Genomic DNA, 27,329 nt, shown 5'->3' with positions numbered 1-27,329 from the left:
GATCCTTCTCCATTTTTGATTCCCCCAAGGGTTCCCCTCCTAACGTGTATTGTGTTTTTATGTTTTTAGTCCCCAAGTGCAAAACCTTACACTTCTCCACGTTAAACCTCATTTGCCATGTCGTTGCCCACTCTGTAATTTTGTCCAGGTCATTCTGTAGGATATCTGCTTCATGCTGTGCAGTTATTGCCCTGGCCAATTTTGTGTCATCTGCAAAAACTGATATTGAACTACTGATCCCAACCTCAATGTTGTTTATGAATAAATTGAACAAGGTTGGTCCCAGGACTGAGCCCTGGGGCACCCCGCTTACAACCTCAGACCAGTCTGAGTATGCGCTGTTTATTACCACCCTTTGGACACGCCCTTTAAGCCAATTCCGTATCCAAGAGCAAACCCTGGTTTGCTCTTGGTCAAACCTAAATACTTTCAATTTGTATGCAATCTGGCAGGCCCTTGAACTACATAGAAAAGGTAAATCTGAAGGAAAAAGTCTTCAGAAAATCTTATAGTGTGTATTGCCCTTAACACAGCATTTCATAAAAGAACATAATACCAACAGTCACACATGGTGGTGTTAGTGTGATGGTCTGGGGCTGCTTTGCTGCTTCAGGACCTTGATGTCTTGCCATAATTGATGGAACCATGAATTCTGCACTCTACCAGAAAATCCTGAAGGAGAATGTCGGCCATCAGTTTATGAAATCAAGCTCAAGCGCACTTGGGTGATGCACAAGGACAATGATCCAAAATACACCAGTAAGTCCACCTCTGAATGGCTCAAGAAAAAAGCAAAATTAAGATTTTGGAGTGGCCTAGTTAAAGCCTGGACTTGAAACCGATTGAGATGCTGTGTCATGACCTTAAACAGGCCGTTCATGCTGGAAAACCCTCCAATGTGGATGAATTAAAACAATTCTGCAAAGAAGACTGGGCCAAAATTTCTTTACAGCGATGTGAAAGACTCATTGCCAGTTATCCCAAATGATTTATTGCAGTTGTTGCCGCCAAGGGTGGCACAACCAGTTATTAGGTTTAAGGGGCAATTACTTTTTCACAGGGAGGTTTGGACAGCTTTTTTCCCCTTAATATATGAAATCATAATTTAAAAACTGCATTTTGTATTTACTCAGGGTATTTTTCTGTAACATTTATATTTATTTGACGATCTGAATCATTTAAGTATGACAAATATGCAAAAAAATAAGAATCAGGAAGGGGTAAATACTTTTTCACAGCACTGTAGAGGTTTAGGTGGTTACACTTTATATAAGTGTGCCCGTTTGTCCGTATGGATAAAATGTTGCTGTCTGAGAGCTTTGCAGAAAACTAGAGAAAAAAAAAAAAACAAAAAACCTTGCTGTCTAAAGAAACAAATTATCCTCCAACTGTCATTTCTGCAGTCTAGGGTTGAAAATTAAAGCTATAGCAACAAGAAATTTCACGATATCACACTCTTCACCAATCAGCTCATTAAAGCTATCCCAGCTGTTGGGTAATGGTCAAAAATTATGCAAGGCGAGCAGAAGACATCACAATCTCTGACTTGGCCATTCAGAGGAAGCTTTGTATTCATTGATAGAATACAAGTCTGCCTATGAATGGCTGAGTACAACTCAGCCTGACGCCATTTAGTCCCAGGGGTGTGACAGGAAGGTCACTTTTCACATCTGGAGCACAGTGCTTTATACTATATGTAGCTGAAGCTACATACAGTTTATACAGCGCACCCAGTGGGCACACAAAGGATTTTTTTTGTTTGGGCCCTATTTAAAGTGAAAGGAAACCCGGACATCAGCTCTAAGTACTTGAAAACATTTACTTTCCTCTGGATCAACTGCAGGTATTGGAGGGTGTATCCAATTAAGAGGATTTCTATTTGTGTGTGTTTTTTTTCCCTGTAGGTTGAACTGGATTGACAATTCAATCAGATTAACCACTTGCTGACTGCCCTATAGCAGTTTCCTGCTACAGGGCTGCAGCTCTGCACCGGATCACGTATATATACACGTGTGATTTGCGCTCCCTGTGTGTTCCTGAGCCTGCGATTCGATCCATCACCGATCAGTTACCAGGTACAGGCCAATGATTTTTGGTTTGCACCTGCTGATCGTTTCTGGCGAATTACAGAACAGTAATCATTTTGTAAACACAGGAAATGTTGTAATCTTCTCTTGTGGAGCCCTTTAGAGCCGGTTCACATAGCAGCGACCCGACTTGCCGGGGCGACCTGTGAAGTCGCGGTGCGCAGCTCTCACCGTGACCTCGGAGCGGCCGGCACGGACTTCATATCATTGAAGTCAATGCAGGTCGCTCCAGGTCGCCCCAAAGAAGCTCTGGACCCTTTTTCTAAGTCGGAGCGACTTGTGTCGCTCCTATTAGAACGGGTCTTGTGCTAATCTATGGCAGGCGACCCGCGGCGACTTGTCAGGCGACCAGGTCGCCTAACAAGTCGCCCCAGTGTGAACCGGCTCTTAAGGTTCCAGTGAGAGAAGAGAGATCATACTGGAAGTAAAAGCACTACACTGACAAACAATCACATAGTTAGGCACATTTAACTCCTTCACTGCCCTATCACTGTCATTAGTACAGTGTATAGTTTTTTTTTTTTTACTGATCACTGTATATGTGTCACAGGTGACGCCAGATAGCATTAGTGTCAGTTTGCCTATCACATTTGCATTATCACATTTTAACCCTTTAATTGCCAGTAACACTATAAACCTCCATTACTAGTATATCAATATCTTTGATCAGATCTATACTAGCATCCCCAATAGTATAGTTTCCCCAAAAATGCAGCGTTAGCAGGATCAGCCCCGAAACCTGCCAGCACCTGCATTTAATCCCCCCCAACCAATGCAGTTTTAGTATACCACTGTCACTTCTGATACATACAAAACTGCAGCGTTAGCAAGATCAGGCCTGATCTCTGCAAGCACTAGCAGGCAAATTTTTTTTGTAGTGGTTCAAGCAGCCTTGAAAGCCAGGTGCTCTTTTTCCCGTGTGTCGCACTAGGTACCTGTAAATTTAGTGGCTAAAATGTCAAATGAAAGGTACACTAGGGAAGAGGCCTACAGGATTCTGAGTATGTCAGGTGAGAGCGATGGGGAGTCCTCACTGACAGAATCAGGCTGAGAACAGTAACCTGTAGAGAGCAACGGCACCCTGACAGATAGCTCAGATGATGGAAAAGAGGTCCCTGCTAAAGGTCAGGTGTACCCAACCCCGTTTCCCCGGTTGTTGAGGTGCTACAATCGCATGAGGATTCTCGTATGCAGCAGAGTGCCACTACTAGTGCAGCACTACCTTTTGGTGAATTGGCGAGCACCAGCGGCCTAGTACATCACAGTCTTAGACACACCAGCACTGCAGTATCACTTTGTGACATGGCAAGCCCCATTAAGTGCAGTTCACGCTGGTGCGGCACAAGTAGCGTCCCGCAGTCACCAAGAATTAGAACACAGCCTGTAGAGCCCATTGTGCCCTACTTAATGTGCTTGCAAATTCTTATTGGCAGCCCACAGATTCTGCAGTGTCAGAGCATCGGTGAATTAAAAATATGACACAGAATTAAATCCAGAACTCCTGACTGGTCTCATTTTTGAATAAACTAAAATATTAAAAGATTAAAAAAGATTAATTGCAGGTTTCATTTCACATAAGAGACCATTTCTTTCCCAACTGAGATAGCTTGTCCTTGCAAACAAAGTGTATACAGAACTCATAAGAACAATGAGTTTTGTGACCCCCCCCCCCCCCACCTAAAGCCTAGAAGAGACTTTTCTTATTGTCTTTAAATAGGATCTGTTTGATAATGCTTGGACCTAGTAAATACAGGCCAACATCCGATGGCAAGATACACAGAGTGTCAAAACAGAAAGTAAATAAAACACCTGATCTATGTTTACGAGACTTAAGAACTCACACAGATGCCTATTTGCCCAGGTGAAGAAAAGTCAATATTCTTGGACAGTTCAGACAACGCCAGTATCTATAATTTCACCAAATAAAGGACAGCGGAAAAAAAAAAAAAAAAAAGTTTTATCTATCCTCCAATGTCATGAGAAAAGAATAATAATTGAAAAAAAAAAAAAGTCAAGACATCAAGGAAATTAATACAACTGCTAACTCTAGAAATATGTGGACACTTTACAATATATATTGATAAACACAGAACTCTATCATAAATATACTAATATACAGTGCATCTGGAAAGTATTCCCAGCGCTTCACTTTTCCCACATTTTGTCATGTTACAGCCTTATTCCAAAATGGATTAAATTCATTATTTTCCTCAAAATTCTACAAAAAATACCCCATAATGCCAACGTGAAAGAAGTTTGTTTGAGATCTTTGCAAATTTATTAAAAATATAACACGAAGAAAAATCCCATGTACATAATTATTCACAGTCTTTGCTCAATACTTTGTTGAAGCACCTTTGGCATCAATTACAGCCTCAAGTCTTTTTGAGTATGATGCTTCAAGCTTGGCACACCTATTTTTGGGCAATTTCTACATTCTTTGCAGGATCTCTTAGACATGGGGAACACCGGTGCACAGCCATTTTCAGATCTCTCCAGAGATTTTCAATTGGGTTCAAGTCTAAGCCAGTCGAGGACATTCACAGAGTTGCCCCATAGCCACTCTTTTGTGATCTTGGCTGTGTGCTTAGGGTCGTTGTCCTGTTGGAAGATGAACATTCGTCCAGAGTGCTCTGGAGCAGGATTTTATCAAAGGTTGTCTCTACATTGCTGCATTCATCCTTCCCTCGATCCTGATAAGTCTCCCAGTTCCTCCCGCTTAAAGCGGAGTTCCACACTCAAAATTTACTTTTCCCCGATCTGCTTGCTTTTTTCCACCTTGTTTTTCAAGAAAATATACTTACCTTCCTTCCTCTTCCTCACTCTGCGGACACGGCCGTCGACATCACTTCCTGCTTGAGTTGACTCCTGGGAGAGGAACGTCATCGATCCCAGGAGTCAATGCGCCTGCACCGGCCCTGCTCGTCACTTTCGGTGCAGACGCTTTATTCGCTGCTGAACAGCTTCTGGGCATGCCCAGAAGCTGTGAAGGGATGACGAGCCTGCACCGGAAGTGATGAGCAAGGCCGGTGCAGGGCATTCTGGGACTCTGACGACACCGAAGAGGACGCTTCGGCTTCAGCTGCCCACACCTGAGATGGCAGCGCTGGACAAGACATTTTCAAGTTAAGTATTTCTTTGAAAAGGTAAGTGAAACAGGGGACAGTTCAGAGGCTATCGTTGCTTAAATGCATTAGCCCTGACTGTTCCAGGGGTATTTTTATCTAAAAAAAATTTTCCAGGGTGGAACTCCACTTTAAAAAAATCCCCACAGCAAGATGCTGCCACCACTATGCTTCACTGTAGGGATGGTAGTGGCCAGGTGATGAGCGGTGCCTCGGAGTTCAATCTTTGTTTCGTCCAGAGAATTTTGTTTCTCATGGTCTTCAGGTGCCTTTTCCCAAACTCCAGGCGGGCTGTGCCTTTTATTGAGGAGGGGCTTCTGTCTGGCCACCCTACCATACAGACCTGATTGGTGGAGTGCTGCAGAGATTGTTCTTCTGGAAGTTTCTCCCCTCTCCACAGAGAAACGTCAGAGTGACCATTGGGTTCTTGGTCACCTCCCTAGGGCACTTCTCCCCCGATCGCTCAGTTTGGCCGGGCAACATACTCCAGGAAGGGTTCTGGCAATTCCCAAACTTCTTCCATTTACAGATTATGGAGACCAATGTGCTCATTGGGACCTTTAATGCTGCAGAAATGTTCTGTACCCTTCCCCAGATCTGTGCCTCGATACAATCTTGTCTCGAAGGTCTACAGACAATTCCTTGGACTTAATGGCCTAGTTTGTGCTCTGACATGCACTGTTAACTGTGGGACCTTATATAGACAGGTGTGTGCCTTTCCAAATAAAGTCCAATCAACTGAATTTACCACAATTAATAAAGGATATGAATACTTCCGTACATGTGATTTTTTTTCGTTTTTAATTTTTAATAAAATTTGCAAAGATTTCAAACAAACTTCTTTCACGTTGTCATCATGGGGTATTGTTTGTAGAACTTTGAGGAAAATAATGAATTTAATCCATTTTGGAATAAAGCTGTAACATAACAAAATGTGGAAAAAGTGAAGCACTGTGAATACTTCCCGAATGCACTGTATGTTTGCAACCTCTATAGTTCATCATATGCTAAAATTAAACTTTTGACAACATTGCGGTTTATTTAGTGTTAATGAAAATGTACCAAAATTAACCTCATTGTTTCCGTACACATTAGTATATGAAAAGACATGATTATGACCTAAAATATCATATTATCTAAAATTAGTTTAGTTACAATATTATCGTATGCTTGTTTAATGGTAATCCCATTATATACTTTGTGTTTGAATCATTATTGTTAGAAATTAGTTAAGTATTTAAATTAGTATATGTATAAGTAGTTAAAGTGATTGTAAAGGCAGAAGGTTTTTTTTATCTTTATGCATGCTATGCATTAAGAAAAAAAGCCTTCTGTGTGTAGCAGCTCCCCTAATACTTACCTGAGGTCCATCTAGATCCAGCGATGTTGCAGGAATGTCTTGGCTGCCCGGGACTTCCCTCCTTTTTGGCTGAAACCGCAGCGCAGCACCATTGGCTCGGGTGCCCCCATAGCAAGCCAGGAGGGGCAAGGAGCACTGAAGAGGGACTCCAGAACAGGAGGATCTGGGCTGATCTGTATAAACCCATTACACAGGGCAGGTAAGTATGACATATTTGTTATTTTTAACTTAAAAAAAAAAAAAAAAAAAAAAAAAAAAAAAGGGGAAGACTTTACAATCACTTTAACTATGCAAAATAACTAAATAAATATTATATATAAATATATATTCTTTATTCAACTAATATTGATCATTATATATGAAACTACACCTCTTTATAGTTAAGGTGTTACATTTAAAATAGCGCATATATTGACAGTTACCAGATCTACTAAACATTCTATATATTTTAGATAATATCACATGCTCACAATTGTTATAGTGAGAATCGATCCTATAACAGATTTATTTATAAGTTTCATTTAGAACAGTCATGCCTTATCTGAGAGTGACAGCCAGTGGCCAAAGGAGGTAATGCATAAGCAAATACAGATTGATGATTAAGCAAATTCATCAATCAGGAATAAGGTAACACCTTCTGGGCCACCCCCTGGCATGTTTTATAACTATATTGTTGTCACAGTATAAAAATAGAAGTCAGGTACACTGTGTGGGGGAGACGTCACCTAACATCTTAACATCAGAAAGAGATCCTCTGAAACATCCTATCATCGAACACCTCAGTGACGCTAGGACACAGCTCCAGCACAGCGAGAAGCCATTTTGGGAAGGCAACTACAACCAATAATTGGCAGGCATTTTAGGAGAGTCTGGTGGTGACGGAATTTTTGTAAAATCTTACCTGTAAAATTCCTTTCTCTGAGTCCTCCGACAGTCGCCACCACCTCTAAGTCTTCACTGATGGGTATTGACTTACTATCCGCAGGAATAGCTAGGCATATAGACTTAGTCCAAAGACAAAAGGCATTAGCATAATTAGCATATACACACCCATGGGGGCTGTCCCATCTGGTCAATACCCCCCCCTGCATCACCACTCCCAACTCAGTTTGGTAGCATAGCAGTAGGTAATAAGAACCCCAAAAGAGGGGCGGGGGCGGCGACTGTCGGAGGACTCAGAGAAAGGAATTTTACAGGTAAGATTTTACAAAAATTCAGTTTTCTCTTACCTCCTCCGACAGTCGCCGCCACCTCTAAGTCATCACTGTTGGGATGTCCCAAAGCAGTATAGACATGAGGGGTGGGAGACGCAACCGTAGAAAAGGCAACGCCGTACCCACATCAGAGAAAGGAATCTTACATGCACTGTAAGAGAACCAACTGGGCAACAGAAAAAAAACACTGCTCCACAGGAGCAACAGCCCAGGAAAGCAAATGCCAACAGCCAGGGACCCAGAAAAAAATTCAAGGGTCCATCATGGCACTGCCACACTGAGAACTGTGCGGCCAAAAGAAGCATCAGCTGATGCCAGAACATCTACTTTGTAGAATTTGGAAAAGTGTGCACCGACGACCAAGTCGCAGCCTTGCACACCTGGGCAATCGAGGCCCGATGCCAATAGGCCCAGGACACACTCAAAAACCTGGTAGAGTGCGCTGTAACAGGGAAGGGCGGAAACCGTTCCTTCAAGTCATACGCCTGCTCAATGGACTGTCAGATCCATTAGGCAATAGTTGCTGCAGACGCAGCCATGCCCTTCCGAGACCCCTCAGGAAGGACAAATAGGGAATCAGTCTTTCGAAACGATTCCGTATGCGACAGGTAAACCCTGATCGCCCTTACAACATCCAAGAAATGCAAGGCAATCTCCTTAGGATGCTTAGGCTTCGTACAAAGCGAAGGCAGGACAATGTCCTCATTAAGGTGGAACTCAGAGATCACCGTGGGAAGGAAGGATGGGGGTGGTCGCAAAACCACCTTATCCTTGTGAATTATCAAGTAAGGGGAGCGGCAAGACAACGCCGCCAGCTCCGACACCCTGCGAGCCGAAGTGATCGCCACCAGAAAAGCAACCTTTTTCGACAGCAGAGGCAACGATATCTCCCTGATGTTTTTAAAGGGAGCACACTGTAACACGGACAGAACCAAGTTCAAGTCCCATAAGACAGAATGTCGGTCACCTCCCGGGCCGCTCGAGCACACCTGGTGCCCCCCTGGTGGTTGATGCAAGCCACCGCGGTAGCATTGTCCGTCTGTACGCGGACAGGCAGGCCCCGGAGACGGTCCGACCACTGGAAGAGACAGAGTTCGATCGCTCGTAACTCCAGCGCATTTAGCGGGAGGGAGGATTCCTCCTCCGACCAAGTGCCCTGGGCAGACAGGATGCCCAGGACTCCACCCCAGCCCGATAGGCTGGCGTCCGTGGTAACCACCGTCCACACCAACGGACGGAAGGACTTGCCTTCCGCCACCGACGGGGACTGGAGCCACCACAGAAGAGCCAATCTGATCTGATGACTCAAGGAGACATCCAGACCCAAGGACTGAGGCAGTCTGTCTCGCCTGGCCAGGAACTCCGTCTGGAGAGCCCGCGTGTGGAACTGAGCAAACGGTATCGCCTCGAAGGCCGAAACCATCAACACCAGGCCGCACTTTGCCCTCCTTCCTGGGCACAGCGAACAGATTCGAATAAAACCCCCGAAACCTGTCCCGATGAGGCACCGGGACAATCACTCCCCGAGCAAGCAGGTCCCGCACCGCTTGATGCAAGTCCTGCAGACGCCCCGGAAACAGAGGAAGATTGGAGGGAAAGAATCTGTCCGCCGGCCGGGAAAGGATTTCGATCTTGTAACCCGATCGTACGATTTCCTGAACCCACCTGTCCGATATCCGGAGCAGCCAAGGTTGGAGGAAACCGCGCCAACGTCCCCCCACTCCTGAAATCGGTGAGGGCGCCCCTTCAGGCAGAGGCAGATTGACCTGCCAAGCCGGCATTGCCGGACTTCTGCTCACCCGCCCAGGGTTTCTTCTGGTTGCCCTGGGCCTTGAAGGGCTTGCCCTTGGATTGGTTCCGAAAGGGACGAAAAGACCCCTGATTGGATCTAGGCGCAGAACCCCGCTTGCCTCGAAAAGACTTGTGCTTCGGGTTCTGGGGCAGCATAGTGCTCTTGCCCCCCATGACGCCTTTCACCAGGGTGTCCAACGCCTCCCCCAAAAAGGTGAGAGCCAGCATAGGGAAAATCAGCAACAGTTTTCCTTGAGGACTGGTCGGCCGACCAGCTCTTCAGCCACATCGGTCGCCGGTTAAGCACCGCGACACTAGAGAGGCGAGCCAACAAGGGGGCCTCATTCAAGTGTTCAGGTGGAACACCATCAGACACGAGATTGCCCCTAAGCATCTTAGTCCAATCAGCCACCGCCTGAGCCACCAGAACGGACGCGAAAACGGGTTTGAGCAACGAAACCCGCCACTGTATAGGAATGGCGAGCTAGAGACTCCAACCGCCGGTCCGTGGGATCCTGGAAATCCGGGGTATCCTCAGTAGGAACCAAGGTAGCTTTGTTCAACACGGCCACAGTGTGATCAACCTGTGGAGGCACACACCATCGTGATTCCGTAGCCGGCGCAAAAAGATAAAGCAATTTTGAACCGACTAGGTACCAGGAATGGACGTTTCAACGTGCGCCACATTACATTAACAGCGTGATTGTCCCAGTGCCTCATCGGGGCAGGGGAAAACCTGCGCAGACTTGCGGGTCCTGTGCATCCCAAATGAGGACACAACGCCTGGAGGACAGGGCTCATCCTCTAAATGTAAGGTGTCCTTTACAGACACAATCAGCTCATCCATGGTCGCCCGTTCTTCAGGCGACCCCGGGGAGGAGGTATCAACCCCCTCCATCTCAGCCTCCCCCTCAGACCCCGGGGGGTCCAAGGATGAGCGGGACCCTGAAAAGGGTACGCTCGCAGCAGCAGCCATATCCCCATCTGATCAGAAGAGAGAGACAACCTGGGCCTCTTTCTCGCAGCGCGTGCAGACATCAGCATTTCCATATTACCACAGCAGCCAGATCGGGTCGCAGCGGGGCCACAGGAGAACTGGGGCCCCCCACTAAAGCTAAAGGAAACTTGCTTTCCTGAGAATCCATTGCTCAAGTTATCAGAACAAACTACAGTGCAATAAAAAAGTACTGTCCCCTTTAAGAAAACGCTGCGCACACCGCTACTGCAACAGTGATAAAAGACCCCCAAAGGGGAAAAGAAACTGAGCTAGAAGCGATAGCACAGAGGGAAAACAGAGTGATAACCTGCAGAGCTCGCAGAGCGTTGCTACCGATGTCCTGCTGCTGATGGAAAGGAAGCGCTGCTGGAGTAGGCTGGACCATATGCCAGACCTTGGGAAAATGGCTGCCCCATAGGGATGCATTGGAGGCTACGCCAAAATGGCCGCCGACATGCGGCCGGACCGATCGTTCCACCGCCCACAAAATGGCGGCGAACTGCGCCAACATAACATGCAGGATCGCCCCAGAGGAGCTACACATGTAAGCCCATAGTAAAGATGGCGGACCGCGCGAAAATTCGTCGCTGCGGTCGCCGCACCATCAGAAACATCTGCACCCCCAACAATGCACCTAAGTGACAGGGACCCCCGGGCACACACAGTATCTGCACAAGCGATCCCCACAGGGATCGCACAGGGAGTCACACAGGCACAGACATGGGGGACACACAGCAACACAGACTGCCACCCCAGACAGAGGCCCCACACAGAAGTACTTACCTGTACCAGATGGCGTGGAAAGCCTCTATGCACGGAAAACCTCTGTCCTCATCTGACAGGGAGTGCCGTGAGCCAGGGACATGACGCTGCAGCACCGCAGACGAGTCCTGTGAGGTAGCCACCTCACGGCTGCATCCCTGTAGCGAACAGGGATGGGTCGTTCGTAATGCTAGGGCGAACCATAGCTGAACGCTCGATGGCGGGCTGGGGGTCCATCTGACCCTTTTACTCTGGAGAACCAGGGCGGCCAGTCCGAATCCCAGCACCGCATGATCCATCTTCATCCGAAGAGAAGACTAACACTAGAAGCTGACAATATAAACAGCTAGTAAAGTAAGAGAAAAAACTGACATTTTCAAAGAAAATCAAATAAAAGATTAGGAAGGCTGAGACTGAAGCCCCAGCACAAGGTAAGCCTGACTATTCCTGACGCTAGGCAGATTAAAACTGAGTTGGGAGTGGTGATGCAGGGGGGGCATTGACCAGATGGGACAGCCTCCATGGGTGTGTATATGCTAATTATGCGAATGCCTTTTGTCTTTGGACTAAGTCTATATGCCTAGCTATTCCTGCGGATAGGAAGTCAATACCCAACAGTGATGACTTAGAGGTGGCGGCGACTGTCGGAGGACGTAAGAGAAATATACGGTATATTTATTCCATTGTTACAGGCAATTTTGGCATTTTTATGCAGAATTGTAGTGTCTGTATCCACCTATTAATCAAACTATTTATCGTGTATATATGATTTATTGAATAAATATATATTTATTGTCAATAGCCCAGTTCATAATTACAGTGGGTACGGAAAGTATTCAGACCCCCCTTAGATTTTTCACTCTTTGTTATATTGCAGCCATTTGCTAAAATCATTTAGGTTCATTCTTCTTCCTCATGAATGTACACATAGCACCCCATACTGACAGAAAAACACAGAATTGTTGACATTGTTGCAGATTTATTAAAAAATAAAAACTGAAATATCACATGGTCCTAAGTATTCAGACCCTTTGCTCAGTATTTAGTAGAACCCCCCTTTTGATCTAATACAGCCAGGAGTCTTTTTGGGAAAGATGCAACAAGTCTTTCACACCTGGATTTGGGTATCCTCTGCCATTCCTCCTTGCAGATCCTCTCCAGTTCTGTCAGGTTGGATGGTAAACGTTGGTGGACAGCCATTTTTAGGTCTCTCCAGAGATGCTCAATTGGGTTTAAGTCAGGGCTCTGGCTGGGCCATTCAAGAACAGTCACGGAGTTGTTGTGAAGCCACTCCTTCGTTATTTTAGCTGTGTGCTTAGGGTCATTGTCTTGTTGGAAGGTAAACCTTCGGCCCAGTCTGAGGTCCAGAGCACTCTGGAGAAGGTTTTTGTCCAGGATATCCCTGTACTTGGCCGCATTCATCTTTCCCTCGATTGCAACCAGTCGTCCTGTCCCTGCAGCTGAAAAACACCCCCACAGCATGATGCTGCCACCACGCTTCACTGTTGGGACTGTATTGGACAGGTGATGAGCAGTGCCTGGTTTTCTCCACACATACCGCTTAGAATTAAGGCCAAAAAGTTCTATTTTGGTCTCATCAGACCAGAGAATCTTATTTCTCACCATCTTGGAGTCCTTCAGGTGTTTTTTTAGCAAACTCCATGCGGGCTTTCATGTGTCTTACACCGAGGAGAGGCTTCCGTCGGGCCACTCTGCCATAAAGACCTGACTGGTGGAGGGCTGCAGTGATGGTTGACTTTCTACAACTTTCTCCCATTTCCTGACTGCATCTCTGGAGCTCAGCCACAGTGATCTTTGGGTTCTTCTTTACCTCTCTCACCAAGGCTCTTCTCCCCCGATAGCTCAGTTTGGCCGGACGGCCAGCTCTAGGAAGGGTTCTGGTCATCCCAAACGTCTTTCATTTGAGGATTATGGAGGCCACTGTGCTCTTAGGAACCTTAAGTGCAGCAGAAATCTTTTTGTAACCTTGGCCAGATCTGTGCCTTGACACAATTCTGTCTCTGAGCTCTTCAGGCAGTTCCTTTGACCTCATGATTCTCATTTGCTCTGACATGCATTGTGATCTGGAAGGTCTTATATAGACAGGTGTGTGGCTTTCCTAATCAAGTCCAATCAGTATAATCAAACACAGCTGGACTCAAATGAAGGTGTAGAACCATCTCAAGGATGATCAGAAGAAATGGAAAGCACCTGAGTTAAATATATGAGTGTCACAGCAAAGGGTCTGAATACTTAGGACCATGTGATATTTCAGTTTTTCTTTTTTAATAAATCTGCAACAATGTCAACAATTCTGTGTTTTTCCGTCAATATGGGGAGCTGTGTGTACATTCATGAGGAAGAAGAATGAACTTAAATGATTTTAGCAAATGGCTGCAATATAACAAAGAGTGAAAAATTTAAGGGGGTCTGAATACTTTCCGTACCCACTGTACATCGGCCAGTTGTGTTTTTTTGCAAAGGATTCTGTACTGGCTAAAATAACTCAAATATATCGTTCAGGCATTCCCTTACAACGCGTAACAGCAGCACACATACTTCCCCTATTCACTGCCCAACCCGGAATTCAGCTGGAAACAGCAAATTTAAATCCCCTTGATTTTTTTGAGTGTTTTTTCGCGTAACATCTGTATCAATCGGTTGTGGACGAAAACAATTTATATGCTGATCAATTTATCGCCACCAACTCAAAATTTGTTCATTGCCAGACAATTAGAATTGAAATCTATTACAGTTTCCAAATTTAAAGACCTTTCTGGGCCTATCCTTTAACATTGGCATTGCTAAGAAGAATGAGTCTCGGTCACATTGGTCCACAGACCTGATTCATCAAATGCCCGTGTTCTCTGTTGCCATGGCCACTCATAGATATGAGAATATAATGCGATTTCTGCATTTCAACAACAATGAACTCTGTCATCCTTGCGGTGACCCTGCATATGACCGGTTCCACAAAATTTGGCTCCTCGTAAATCACTTTAACCAGAAATCTGCAGATGAGTTTACACCCTAACAAATTGTCTGCGTAGAGGAGTCCCTCATTCATTTTTCTGGCCGTCTTGCTTTCAGTTTCTCCCCAGCAAGCGGTCAAAATATATAAGCTCTGTGAGAGGGCAATAGGCTATACATGTCATTTCCAGATTCACCTGGAGCCCCCTGGATGCCCAGACTACATAGAAGGCATGGCAAGATAGTTTGGGTTTCTCCCTTGTTCTGTAAAGGGTACCACTTGTATGTGGACAAGTTTTATACACACGTGCCACTTTTTAAGACACCTTTTTGTCTATAAAAAATGGCTTGTAAATACCGGACTTAGAAAGGGGGAGAAAGCCTGCTTGAGAAATGATGAATTGCTTGCAGTGAAGTGGAAGGACAAACAGGATGTTTTCATCCTGTCTTCCATTCATGCAGATACGACAGTCCAAATTAAAACAGCGTCTGGTGGTGTTGAGAAGGTCCTCTCTGTCCACGACTACAACCTTAACATGGGAGGGGTGGACTTCAAAAACTAGATGATTAAGCCGTATTTCAGTTTCCTATAAAGGCAGAAAGTGTCTGTATATTTATTTCAATTGGCTCTGTTCGCTTTTGTACTATACAAAGCGTCAAGACGTGAATCCTTCGTAAAATTTTAGGAAGAGATCATCACAGCCCTTTTGTATCTTTTTGGCGCTGAGGCCCAAACTTGCAATCCAGGTGAAGTGAGCCGGCTGCATGATAAGCATTTTTGGATGCCATTCATGGTACCCTGACCCAAAAGTCCCCCCAAAAAAGATGTAGCAGACACGGAACAAGAAGAGACCCCCGCTTTTTCTGTCCCTTCTGGTCTCTGCCTCAATGACTGCTTACATTGCTACCACATAGTAGTGAAGTATTAGTATAGGGTACAGCACAATCTATTTACGACCTTTGAAAGCTTAAAGGCAATGATTGGTTTTCGGTACCCGTACGTGGCTAGAGAAGTAGCAGAATATAATTTGGGGTGTAATTCCACATAAACCCATGGCATGTATGAGCAATATATCATTTAAGTGACAACTTTGTGTAAAAAAAAAAAAAAAACATTTGTCATTTTTTAATAACTTTTCATTCATGGGCTCAACACATCTTGCAGCAAATTTCTTGGGGTAATTTGGGAGGGGGGGGGGGTGTTTTACTGCCCAGGCATTTTAGAACCTCAAGAAATGTGATAGGCAGTCAGAAAGTAAAAGCTGCATAATTTCCAGTATATATACAGTACCATAGTTTGTGGATGCTAAAACTTTCCCACAAACTAATTAATATACGCTTATTGGGATTTTTTTTTACCCAAAAACATGTAGTAGAATACATTTTGGCCTAAATTTATGACAAAATTTGAGGTTTAGATTTTTTTTTTTATATCAAAAAGTAGAAAATATCGTGTTTTTTTCCCCCCGGTCTTTTTTCGCTTATAAGTGCAAATAAAATAAACAGTGGTGATCAAATACCACTAAAAAAAAGTTCTATTTGTGTGAAAAAAAGGATATAAATTTTGTTGGGGTACAGCGTTGCAGGACCGTGCAATTAAAATAGCACAGTACTGAACAGCCAAAAATGGCCTGCTCAGGAAGGGGGGGGTAAAACCTTCCGGAAGTCAAGTGGTTAACAATGTAACTATTTAAGTTACTTGAATTCGACATGATCTCAGGCTCTCATACAGCCAGATCAGGAGAGGAAGGCGCAACACTTAGGGCTCATCATGTGTGTTGCATCAACATGTGCTGACAAGGAATATTATGACAGGAGAAGAGAGCAGAGAGATTACCTATCAGTCTGTTGCTGCTCATTCACTGTCCAATCACAGGCTAGGAACAAGAAAGTGACCTAGCAGTAATGCTTAACAGCAATAGAGAAAAGTCAGCTCACCGGCCTGGCTGTACACTCTGGCAGGGCCATGTAAATCTTGGGAATGGAGAGACAGAATTAAAAACCATTTGGCAAAGCGTTTTCATAAGTGTATTTAGCGGTTTGCCTGTTCAGCTTAAAAACTAAAAATCCCACTATGGGAAGCCTGTTAGCCAAAACTGCTGTTACTGCAAAACTCTCTCACTGATATCCAGACCTGCTTCGATGTGGAGATGTAATCAAGAATCGAGTTGATAGATTTCTCAGAGTAATTCCTGGTGACAGCACTGCGGATGTAGGTTAACAACTGTTTATATCTGTTCATCATTTCAGGATAATTACCCTGTAAAAAAAACACACACATAATAAAAGTGTACAATTTCTCCATTAAACGTACACATGTACCTGTCACAAAACTGGGTTCTTCATCAAAAGGTTATTACAATGGATGTGCTGAAAAATTAAAATTACCAGTTTGAAATTTATTTTGATCATCTGTTTCAATGCTTTGAATCCCCATTCTCCCTTTTCACCTTCCAGTTCTAAAACCTAAAAATAGAGATAAAAGAAGGACAAAGTTTAAAAACACAACATCAACTGTGAGCAAGCTATGGAATGATGGAGAAAACCATACAAAAAGGACATTTTGTTTTCTAAGGCTGCCCATAGAGGTTTTTTTTTTTTTTTTTTAATTAGATGGAGGAATGAATAGATTCCCCCATCCACACAATTGAGGAGGATGAAGAAATCCTCCTTGCTGTGCTATTGTATCCTGACAGTGGGGACACCACTGCCGTCAGTATACACTGATCAGATCTGCAGTCAATTGTTTGTAACCACTGAACGAACGAAAACTTTTCAATATTACTGTTCAAAGAAGTCAATCTGTCGAGCATAAATAGCCATACATGGATCAAAATTTGGCGAGGCCCTATTGAACCAGTTCAATTTTGATCCATCTATGGCCTGCTTTGGACTAATAAGTTGATGTTTGGGTTACGCCTGGCACACACAATGAGATCGGACCAATGATAGTCAGTTTTTTTTTTTTTTTTTGCATGCTAGTCTCCATATGGAAAAATTAGGAGGTTACTAAAGTTACGAATATTTTTGTATGACAGAATAAAAATTTAGGAGTGATGATCTGGTATCATGCGAGAACAAATTTTGTGCTTGTCCCATTAGATCATTTTGCACGACCTGTCCCGATTAGCTCTTGAAAGCTGTGTATTAGGCTGCATTCACACTTGAGCGTAGCGTTTTTGCACGTTTTTTTACCGCGATTTTCAGGCGTTTTTGGAGGCAGGCATTGACATCTATCAAAAACGCTGGTAATCAGCCCAAAAAGAAGCTCATGTCCTTTTTTCGGCTACAGGCGTTGGTGGAGCTGAAAAACGCTCAAAAACACCCAGGTGTGGATGGAGCCTTAATGATCAGATTATCGTACGATTGCTTCGAAAGTTGTATTTTTGGTACGATTTTCTTGTATACTAGACTTTACCCTCTAATAGACTGTATTATATATCAGGAAGCCACAGAGTGCTTTCTCAGCCTGCAGAGCCTATAACATTAAACCAATACACAGCCAGATGGATTTTTAAAATAAAGCACCATCCCTTGTAGGTTTGCACTGTTAAATGATAGTGATCAGTGGCTAGGGTAGATGTGTTTAGCAAACATCATCTTCACTGTTAGTTATGAAAACCCTATTCACACCAATTATACATTGTGTTCCAGAACACATTCCTTTGACTGCATACATTTGTTTTTCATATATATTTACTTTAAGTGTGGCAATTTACAAAAAAAATAAAACACATATATATATTTATTTGCTTTTAAGGCCCCTTGCACACGGCAGCTTAAAAATGCTCAGTACAGCTTTTTTTTTATGAGCTAAAATACAGCCCATTCATTCTAATGTGCCTATGCACACAGGCGCGTAAATGAGCGCTGCGTATTCTTCAGTAAGAACCAAATAGAAAAATCTGCATTTTTGGACAGTAATTTACGCCTAATGCGAGCATTTGCGCGCAAATGCGATCAAATGAAAGCACACGATCCAATACTGTTGATCTGAAAAAAATTTTGCATATTCAGAGGCGTGAATTTGCGCAAATGCATATGCGCGAATTTGCACGAAAATGCGTGCATTTCAATGAGACAAAAATTACGGCTGAAAAAGGAGATGCTCAAACAGGAGTATCGTGTGCAAGAGGTCTTATACATACTTGAAGCTAGAGGTGCACTGAATTTAAATTTTGCTGTCGAAACTGAAAATGCAGGATGCACTTGGCCGAAATGTTTTAAAAATAATATTTATATTTTTATATCTAATTGTATTATATTTGACTTTTTAATTAATGTCAAATTAAATTATTATGAATTTATTGGTCGGCAATTATTGGCAGCTTTAGCGCAAGAAAAACGTATCACTTTAAATTCTATGTATTCCTGCTTGCTGCATTTTTGGTCAGTTAAAAAAACAGCACCAAAAATGCCCCTCCCTGTTGAAACGCACTGAAAACGCAGCAAGAACGCATCATTAATGCAGCTGTGTTACAATTTTTTTTGAGTTACATGACCTACCATAAGCACAGTAAAATCGTGGTAAAATGCCGTGCGTTTTTGGAGCCATTATTGACACCTTTTTCTCTTATCGGCAAAATGCAGATAACGCCATTTTCGCCTGATAAGTTTAGTCAGCTGAGTTTTCATCTCCTCCTGAAGCCCAAAATAACTTCAGGCACAACATCCAATTTACAAATCTGAAGTAGCATCTAATGTATTTCTATGGCAGGGTTTTGATAGATACGATTTCAAGTAGTACGGTTTGAGAAGTAGTTCATGTATTACTTTTTCGAGACTTCAGCACGATTTCACTGCCATAGACTATAATGTAAATCGTGCTGCAAATCAAACCTGTGTCTATATCAGCACTACTTGAGCCTGAAAGAAGTTAAATATTAACCCTTTGCTAGTTAAACTTCTGTTCATAACATCACTGTTCCTCAATGTGACATGGACAGCCCCTCTCACTGAAGTAGCACTGAAGTCTTATCAAATGGTTACAAATCTCTCAGGAGTAGCGCTGAAGTCGGACTTTGAATCACATGACTTTAAATCATACCAGAGTGACCGCAGGCTAAAAGGGATAAAAACAATGGTTATGCCTCCCGGTTATCTTGTGCAGTCTACACAATTATTTTATTATTATTTATATAAATAACCTAAAATTAACCGAAACAAATGGTTTTCTCTTTCCTCTGATTATGCAGTACCACAAACACTGTGCACCCTAGAATACTGAATACCCAACAAAGGGGAAGATATGTTCTTCTTTTTCCCCTCAAATTTGTAGGAAGTGAGGGCAAACGTCTTTTAAGACTCATTCACATGTGCAGTGCCCTCTGAAGAGCAATCCACGTATCCTTATTATGTCCAACCCCTTTGCTGGAATGACCTTGATCTTTTTCTTCTGGACATCCCTTGGATGTATGCCGTATGACATCTATTGCCTTTGTGCGTATAGCACTTTACTTTTTCGGATGCCTAGTCGTGCTGTACTCTGCCAATGTATGCGCTTCTCATTTCTGCTTTTTTGTTTTATTTTTTTTTTTATTTTAAATATTAATAAAGAGAAAGTTGAAAAAAAAAAAAAAGCATTTGACAGCCATTTAGGAGGTGCCCAATTTAACCCTGTAAATGCCACACTACTGCGCAACAATTGCGTGCATTTTATGCAGCCATGCTGTGGCTCCATAGACCTGCAGTGGTCACGCTCGGTGGCCGTAGTGCTGTTTTATTTTTGCTGCAGCTGCAAAGCATACCATCTAGGCCACTGCATGTATACAGTCCTGAACGGCTGCATGCCCAGGCTCAGGAGAAGTGTAAAACCACAGCTTAACCACCTGGTTTTACCACCCCCGTGCCACACATGTGAATGACGTTTTACAGAGTCACAGACAGGAAAGTCATTTTTTAAAGAGGGGAAAAGAGAAAACATCTGAAAATAATGTGCGAATATTCAGTAATATAGTGAAGACGACATCGCCCACCTTCTGGAAACTGCTGAGAGCTGCCTTGGGATCATCTTCTTTCAATGCTTTGGAGTTGTAGTATTGGTTTTCCAGATCAACATTGGGTTCAGAGTTACTATCTTCTGAGTATTCCTGTGTATAGAAGCCAAAAAAAAGTTAGACGTTTCATGAACATGGAGATATATATATATATATATATATATATATATATATATATATATATATATATATATATATATATATATAGTGTGAAATGTCAGAGCACTATGCAGAATAACTACAATGTATAATCATGTACATGACTTATCAGCTCCAAGCCTGAGAACTCACATGACCACTCCTAAGAGAGGAGAGCAATTACTTTTTTTTTTACTGAGCTGCAGAGGGGGTGGGCACAACTGGCTCTGGCTTTCAGCTGCATGCTAAGAGGTGGAGCCAGCTGTCAATCAGGCCGCTGGGTGGATCCTGACAATATTGTGGGAATCCTACTAGAGCCTGGAGCGGCTCTGCCAAGTCAACTGATAGCAGGCAATAGTCCCCGGTCAGCTGACTTTGGGTCAGCACTCCTGTGACCTATAACTCAAATATGGACAAAAAAGCTTTGTCCATACTTCCCTTTTAACATTACTTTTAAAGAGCTGCACTCAAAACCTTTTCATTAACCTAAAAAACCTGAAGAACGTTTATTAGGTTGAGTCACTGACCCGGTATGATATGCTTTTTCAATGCTTGTGCCACAGATATCATTGAAGCCAGATACTTAGGAAGAAGCAATAAAATGGCAATGTATATATTTTATCAGTACAGGTTTCCTTTAAAGCATAGCTACTCCCACCCAAACAAAAAAAATAAATAGAAAAAAAAATTGCTGCAGCTTACCAGTCCTTCGATGTGGTGGCTACATTTGTTTTATTTTTTAGGCTTTTTCCCTTTATTTTTATCTGATGAACCTGCCTTCCTCAATTCCTTTCCTAGGGTGACAAGGCTCACTCTCTGTGTTGTATCTGTGGAGCAGTGTTGTCACTCTAGAACACGTCAAACAAAAGGCCCGTTGGCTGAGACATTTCATGTGGCCTTCACACCACTTCTGAAGCTGTGGCACTGCCGTTGTTCCGCCCCCACCTTGTCTACGCAGTCGGCAGCAGGGAGGACAGAACTCCTCCTAGCACCCCCTCTTCTCTGCTTTCCCTGGTCCCAGCCTTCAGCAGACTCCCGCAGCTGACTCCAGCCCTTGCACTTTCTGCTTCCTAGCTCCATTCCAGCCGCATCACAAGGTAAAGCTAGATACACACTATACAACTTTTGTTGCTTGATTTCCTTTAGATTTACCTTTTCTATGTAGTGCAAGAGCCTGCCTGATTGGATACAAACTGAAAGTATTTAGGTTTGACCTCATATTATATGGTTTTGGTAAATCTAAAAGGAAAAAAAACTAAAGAAAATTGTATAGTGTGAATTCAGCTTAACCACTTGCCGTCTGCTCACTCGAGCACTACTGCGGCAAAGTGGTTGGTTATCGCCTGGCGACGTAGACCTACGTCGCCAGACAATCCCCCTACTCGGCGGCGCGCGCGCGCCGCCGGAGGCTCGCTCCCGCTGTGTTCAGACACAGCGGGAGTCGGGCCAGGGGAGGAGCAGCGGCGATCGCCGCTGCTCTTCCCCGATCGTCGGGGAATCGAGTGTGGAGATCCGCCTGCTTGTGTAAACACTAGCGGGTGGATCTCCTAAGTGACAGGCAGGGTCAGATTGCAGGGTTCAGCACAGCTGAACCCTGGATCTGTCCTTGTGTCACACAGTCGCCTCCCCCCACACACGTTCGTAAGCACCAGGCATACATTAACCCCTCCCTTTCCAATAAAATTAACCCCTTCCCAGCCAGTGTCATTTTTACAGTAACAGTGCATATATATAGCACTGATTACAGTAGTAATGTCACTGGTACCCCCAAAAGTGTCAAAAATGTCAGTCAGGGGTCCGATCTGTCCGCCGCAATCCCGCAAAAAAAAAAAAAAAACCGCAGATCGCCGCCATTACTCGTTAAAAAAAAAAAAAAACACACCAAAAATGACAGAAATCTTTCCCTTAGTTAGTAAACGCAATAACTTTTGCGCAAGCCAATCAAAATACGCTTATTGTGATTTTTTTCACCAAACATAGGTAGCATGAAACAAATTGGCCAAAAATTTAAAAAAATTTGGATTTTTACATTTTTTTTGGGGGGGAATTTCATATAAAAAAATGTGAAAAATATTATTTTTTCAAAATTTACGCTCTTTTTAAGTTTATAAAGTAAAAATCGCACAGGTGATCAAATACCCCCAAAAGAAAGCTCTGTTTTGTGACTTGACTTCTGATGGTGGCGGGGCTCTTGACATCTAGCCTTACAGATACAACTGGCCCTTTGAGGGCAACCATAATGCTGATGCGTATAGTGATGAAATTGAATTTGACACCTGTGCTCTAGAACAGTGGTCCTCAACTCCGGTCCTCAGGGCCCACTAACAGTCCAGATTTTAAGTATTACCTTGGGGAGATGCTGACTAGAGTACTGCAATCACTGATATCACCTGGGATGTATTTCAGTTATCTTGCAAACCTGGCCTGTTAGTGGGCCCTGTAGGCCAGGGTTGAGGACCACAGCTCTAGAATAATCCACCAATCGCTCTGTTCTGACAGCTCCCTGAGCAGAGAGCTGCTGACTGTCAATCACCGCTCTCCGCTCTGCCCTCTCCTCATTGGAGCACTGGGCTGTGGAGGGGCGGGGAGCAGCCGGCTCAGGCTCTCGGCGGCTCGCTGAGAGGCTGAGCCGGATGTCGGTCCAGGCACCTGGCAGATCCCGACTTCCATTGTAGTGATGATGCGGTGCCTGGACTGACTTCTGTGATTTCAGTCTGCTCTCTGCTGAAAACGGGTCACAAAAACGAATTGCACTCCTGTGATCCATAGGAGAAGTCCAGTCAAACGAGCTTTGCTTGTACATCTCCTTTAACACACTCTGCTGTATACAATGTGATGTGTATGTTCTTTTAAAGCTTAGTGTGTTATATTCAGCACAATGTTATGTATAACACAGTACACAATGAGGTCTGTATAAACACACTGTGCATTTGCAGTGACCGCAACTGGACATAGTGAGGGGTTGGTGGAATGTCCAACTAATGTCACTGCGGCAGCGTCGGCTGGCTCCAATTATTTATATATTTATAGAAGTGAAAAGGTGACAGTCAGAAATTCACGTTCTACTAAACTACTAAGTGCTTAATAAAAAAAAAAAAAAATCTTATTTTTGCGATCTAGACCATGAATCTGCACCAGCAGACTAATGACATTCAATTAGCTTTCCTTTACGTCTACAAGGATGATGGGGATTGGAGCTGGGGGTCTCAGGCAGCTGTACATCCTGTCAGGAACCCGCTGAGAGTTGTAGTCCAGGTAAATACGGAGATTGTCGATTTAATTAAACTTGCAATCAGTGGCGGCCGGTGTGTTGGGGGCGCAGGGGCGCCGCCCCCCCCATCCATGCGTCCGGCCCACTAATTTACATGCGGTGCGCCGGACGCATGGAGTACAATGGGATTTTTTTTTTTTTAGCCATGTGATTAGAGCCAGAGGCTCTCACAGGCTAAAAAAAAGGTGGACCTGGGGCGCAGAGCAGTGCGTCCCGAGCCCACCCATTGTGTGACAATAGCGAATGAAAATTCGCTATTGTCACACGGATCCTCCTCCTGGCCAATCAGGAAGCGCGTCCGATATGCGCTTCCTGATTGGCCGAAAGGCAAACCCCATGCCATTGGCTGGGGAGGAGGTGGGACCCAGGAGGACAGAGGACTCGCCGCCACAGCGGAGAAGCCGCAAGCCGCCGCTGCCCTGCCCGCTCCTTGGAGAACATCGGGCGGTGTGATCGGAGGGATTATCGGGCGGTATGCGGCACGGATCCGATACTGGACGGAGTACGGAGAGGAACCTGATCCTCGGGGTGTACAGCTGTGAGCACCGGACACCCCCGACACCGAGGTGAGTCCCAGGACTCGCACTGCTCAACTCCCCGGACTGTATAGAGATTGGATGTGTCCGGTATAGAGAGATCACTGCACCGCCGATCTACCGGATCCCTCTGTGTGTGTTTATTGGGGAATCCAATACTGATCGATCGCCGGGATCGGACTGGTGGGGTGTCCGGTGTGCGCCGCCTCCCCCTCCCTGCGAGACGTAGCCGGTTCCCCTCCCTCCTCCATTCTGTCCATGGTTTTCCCCTTGTTGGATAATGCCTCCGAGAAACTGCGCAAGCACACAGTCTCATCGCAGTTCGTCGCATGGTTTTCTCGACGGGAGGCATTATTCCACAGGACACCAGCTCCCTTCAGAACATTGATGCTCTAAGACAGCGGGTCGGGAACCCATGATCCGGATTCGCTGACCCTGCATTCCAGAGCAGGAGGTCATGGGCCACATTAGAGGCCTCCGCAGGCCAAAGGTTGGGCACCCCTGACTTAGGGGGAGGTGTTCTGTAATACACACAGCTAGACAATAAAAATGTAACCAATAAGAGCGCAGCACAACCAGCACTGTACAGACAGAGGGTCGGGGGTCCTGCATCCTGATAGGACAGTTAGTGCAGTATGAAAACTCCTCCTACAAGCTTTAACTAGGCACTGATATAAGTCACAAGGCTGCTATATACTGCTGATGAGAAAAGGTATTTAGCATTTTCTATTTACTAAAATAATTGCATTTCCATCTTCTGTGAACTGTGGGAGGCCAGATGTAGTGAATGCAGGATCCTGGATTTAGTAACACTTTATGTTTTAAGCTATTACTAATACCAGTAATACACATGAAATCTGATAAACTAGACTCTAGCTTAGCAGCTAAATGCACTATTAGAAGCAGGATTACTCATGAGGTCATCTTTCTGTCCTCTCCTCCTCATTAGCATATTCACTACAAGCACATGTACATGTACATCTAGCAGAGCCGCAGTGCCTCCTCGTGCCGGTCCTCCATCTCCTCTCTGAGTGAGGACTGCAGGAGGTCAATATGAAAACTAATCCAGGTCTTTACACTGGTGAACAGAGAACTGCATTAATTGGCATATTTATAGCAGACTTCTTGGCTTTCGCACAGTTGCAAGGTTTAATTTAAAGTATTAAAGCGGAGTTCCAGCCACAAAATCGACCTAATCGATTTTGTGGCCATCTGCTTGCTCTTCTTCACCTGAAAAGGAATTGGATAGTTAGGATTTTTTTTTTTTTTTTTACTTACCTTGTAATTGTAGAAAGAAATACTCACCTTTCTTCCACTTCCTCCCTCGGCGGCCGCGGCCCGCGCCGTCACTTCCTGTTTGCAATGATTCCTGGGAGCTGAACGTCATCGCTCCCAGGAATCAATGCGACGGCACCGGCCCCGCTCGTCACTTCCGGTGCGACGCCGCATGCCCAGAAGCTGTGTAGGAATGCGGTGCCGCACCGGAAGTGACGAGAGGGGCCGATGCAGGCACATTCTGGGAGAAGAAGACACGGAAGAGGACGCAGAAGAGGATCGCGCTGGCTTCAGCTGCCCATAACAGAGATGGCAATGCTGGAGAAGAAATTTTAAAAGTGAGTATTTCTTCTTGCTGGTAAGTGCGAACCGGGACAGATCAGAGGCTAGCCATTGTGGAATGTACTAGCCCTGACTGTCCCGGGGGTATGTTCATTGAAATTTTTTTTTTGTGGCTGGAACTCCGCTTTAAAGTTCAAAATGTATTCTAGCAGAGCTGTCTGGGCAATGGGATAAATTCCCGAGGATTAATCTGTCTGGTGTGTGTCAGGTTTGTGGCATCAATCATACCGTCTAAAAATAAAAGACACATGACTAAATGTTCACATGTAGCAGTAATTTACTTCACCGCAAGGAACTTACTGCGCCACTGACCATTTTACCAAGGCATACACCAACTGATTCATGAAAGCTGAAGTTAAATCTATTCGATTTTTGCCCTTCCCTGGTTCCCTTATTCCCCCTCATTCACATTCTAATGACATTTTCAACAAAAACATTCCCATTTTTATTACATTTTAGATCCAGTGATATGACTGGGTCTCTGTGCTTCCTTGTGCAATGCAGGCAGATCAAGACTGCAGGGAGGGACTGGCCGGGCACTGTACATAGCTTCCTGAAAACATCACAGAACTCCGCTTTAGTTCTTCTCTCTCTCTCTCTCTCAAGAATCCTCAGCCCTGATGCAATTGGTGAGCTGGTCCTTAGGAGGAGTTATATCACCACTTAACCACTTTAAGACTGGAAGGATTTGCCCCCTTAATGACCAGGCCATATTTTGCGATTCGGCACTGCGTTACTTTAAAGGACAATTGCGCGGTTGTGCGACGCTGTACCCAAACAAAATTGACGTCCTTTTTTTCCCACAAATAGAGCTTTCTTTTGGTGGTATTTGATCACCTGTGCGATTTTTATTTTGTGCGTTATAAACAAAAAAAGAGCAACAATTTTGGAAAAAATATATATATTTTTCACATTCTGATATATTACATTCCCAAAAAAAAAATTTCAAAATCAAAATTTTTTTTTAACATTTTAGGCCAATTTGTTTTCTACTACATATTTTTGGTAAAAAAAAAAAAAATCGCAATAAGCATATTTTGATTGGTTTGGGCAAAAGTTATCACATCTACTAACTACGGGAAAGGTTTAAGTCAGTGGTCCTCAACTCCGGTCCTCAGGGCCCACTAACAGGCCAGATTTTAGGTATTACCTTGGAGAGATGCAGACTAGAGTACTGCAATCACTGAGCAGCAAATTATATCAGCTGGGATGTATTTCAGTTATCTTGCAAATCTGGCCTGTTAGTGGGCCCTGTAGGCCAGGGTTGAGGACCACTGGTTTAAGTCATTTCTTTTTTTTTTTTTTTTTTTTACTAGTAATGGTGGCGATGTGCGATTTTTTGTTGGACTGGGACATTGCGGCGGACAGATCGGACCCTTGACTGACATTTTTGGGGGTACCAGTGACATTACTACAGTAATCAGTGCTAAAAATATGCACTGTAACTGTAATAATGACACTGGCA

General features: G+C 44.2%; 1 protein-coding gene across 4 annotated transcripts in view; it reads right to left on the bottom strand.

The window, feature by feature from the left end:
- COPS2 (COP9 signalosome subunit 2) overlaps positions 1-27,329 on the bottom strand; it is an 84,646-nt gene that overhangs the window by 42,204 nt on the left and 15,113 nt on the right. For 2 of the 4 annotated variants that reach the window (XM_082254038.1, XM_082254037.1), the window contains exons 2-5: positions 20,282-20,395; positions 16,695-16,772; positions 16,441-16,566; positions 3,929-3,994 (exon numbers count right to left, since the gene is read on the bottom strand). In XM_082254038.1, coding sequence (XP_082110164.1) covers positions 3,929-3,994; positions 16,441-16,566; positions 16,695-16,772; positions 20,282-20,395 — 384 coding nt within the window. The remainder of the gene's footprint in view (positions 1-3,928; positions 3,995-16,440; positions 16,567-16,694; positions 16,773-20,281; positions 20,396-27,329) is intronic. The other 2 variants (XM_082254040.1, XM_082254039.1) reach the window with 1 other exon arrangement.

Source organism: Pelophylax lessonae (assembly GCF_965119305.1).
Source record: "Pelophylax lessonae genome assembly, chromosome: 4".
Lineage (NCBI taxonomy): Eukaryota > Metazoa > Chordata > Amphibia > Anura > Ranidae > Pelophylax > Pelophylax lessonae.
Note: the sequence above shows the minus strand (reverse complement) of the source record. Positions and strands in the feature narration are given on the sequence as shown.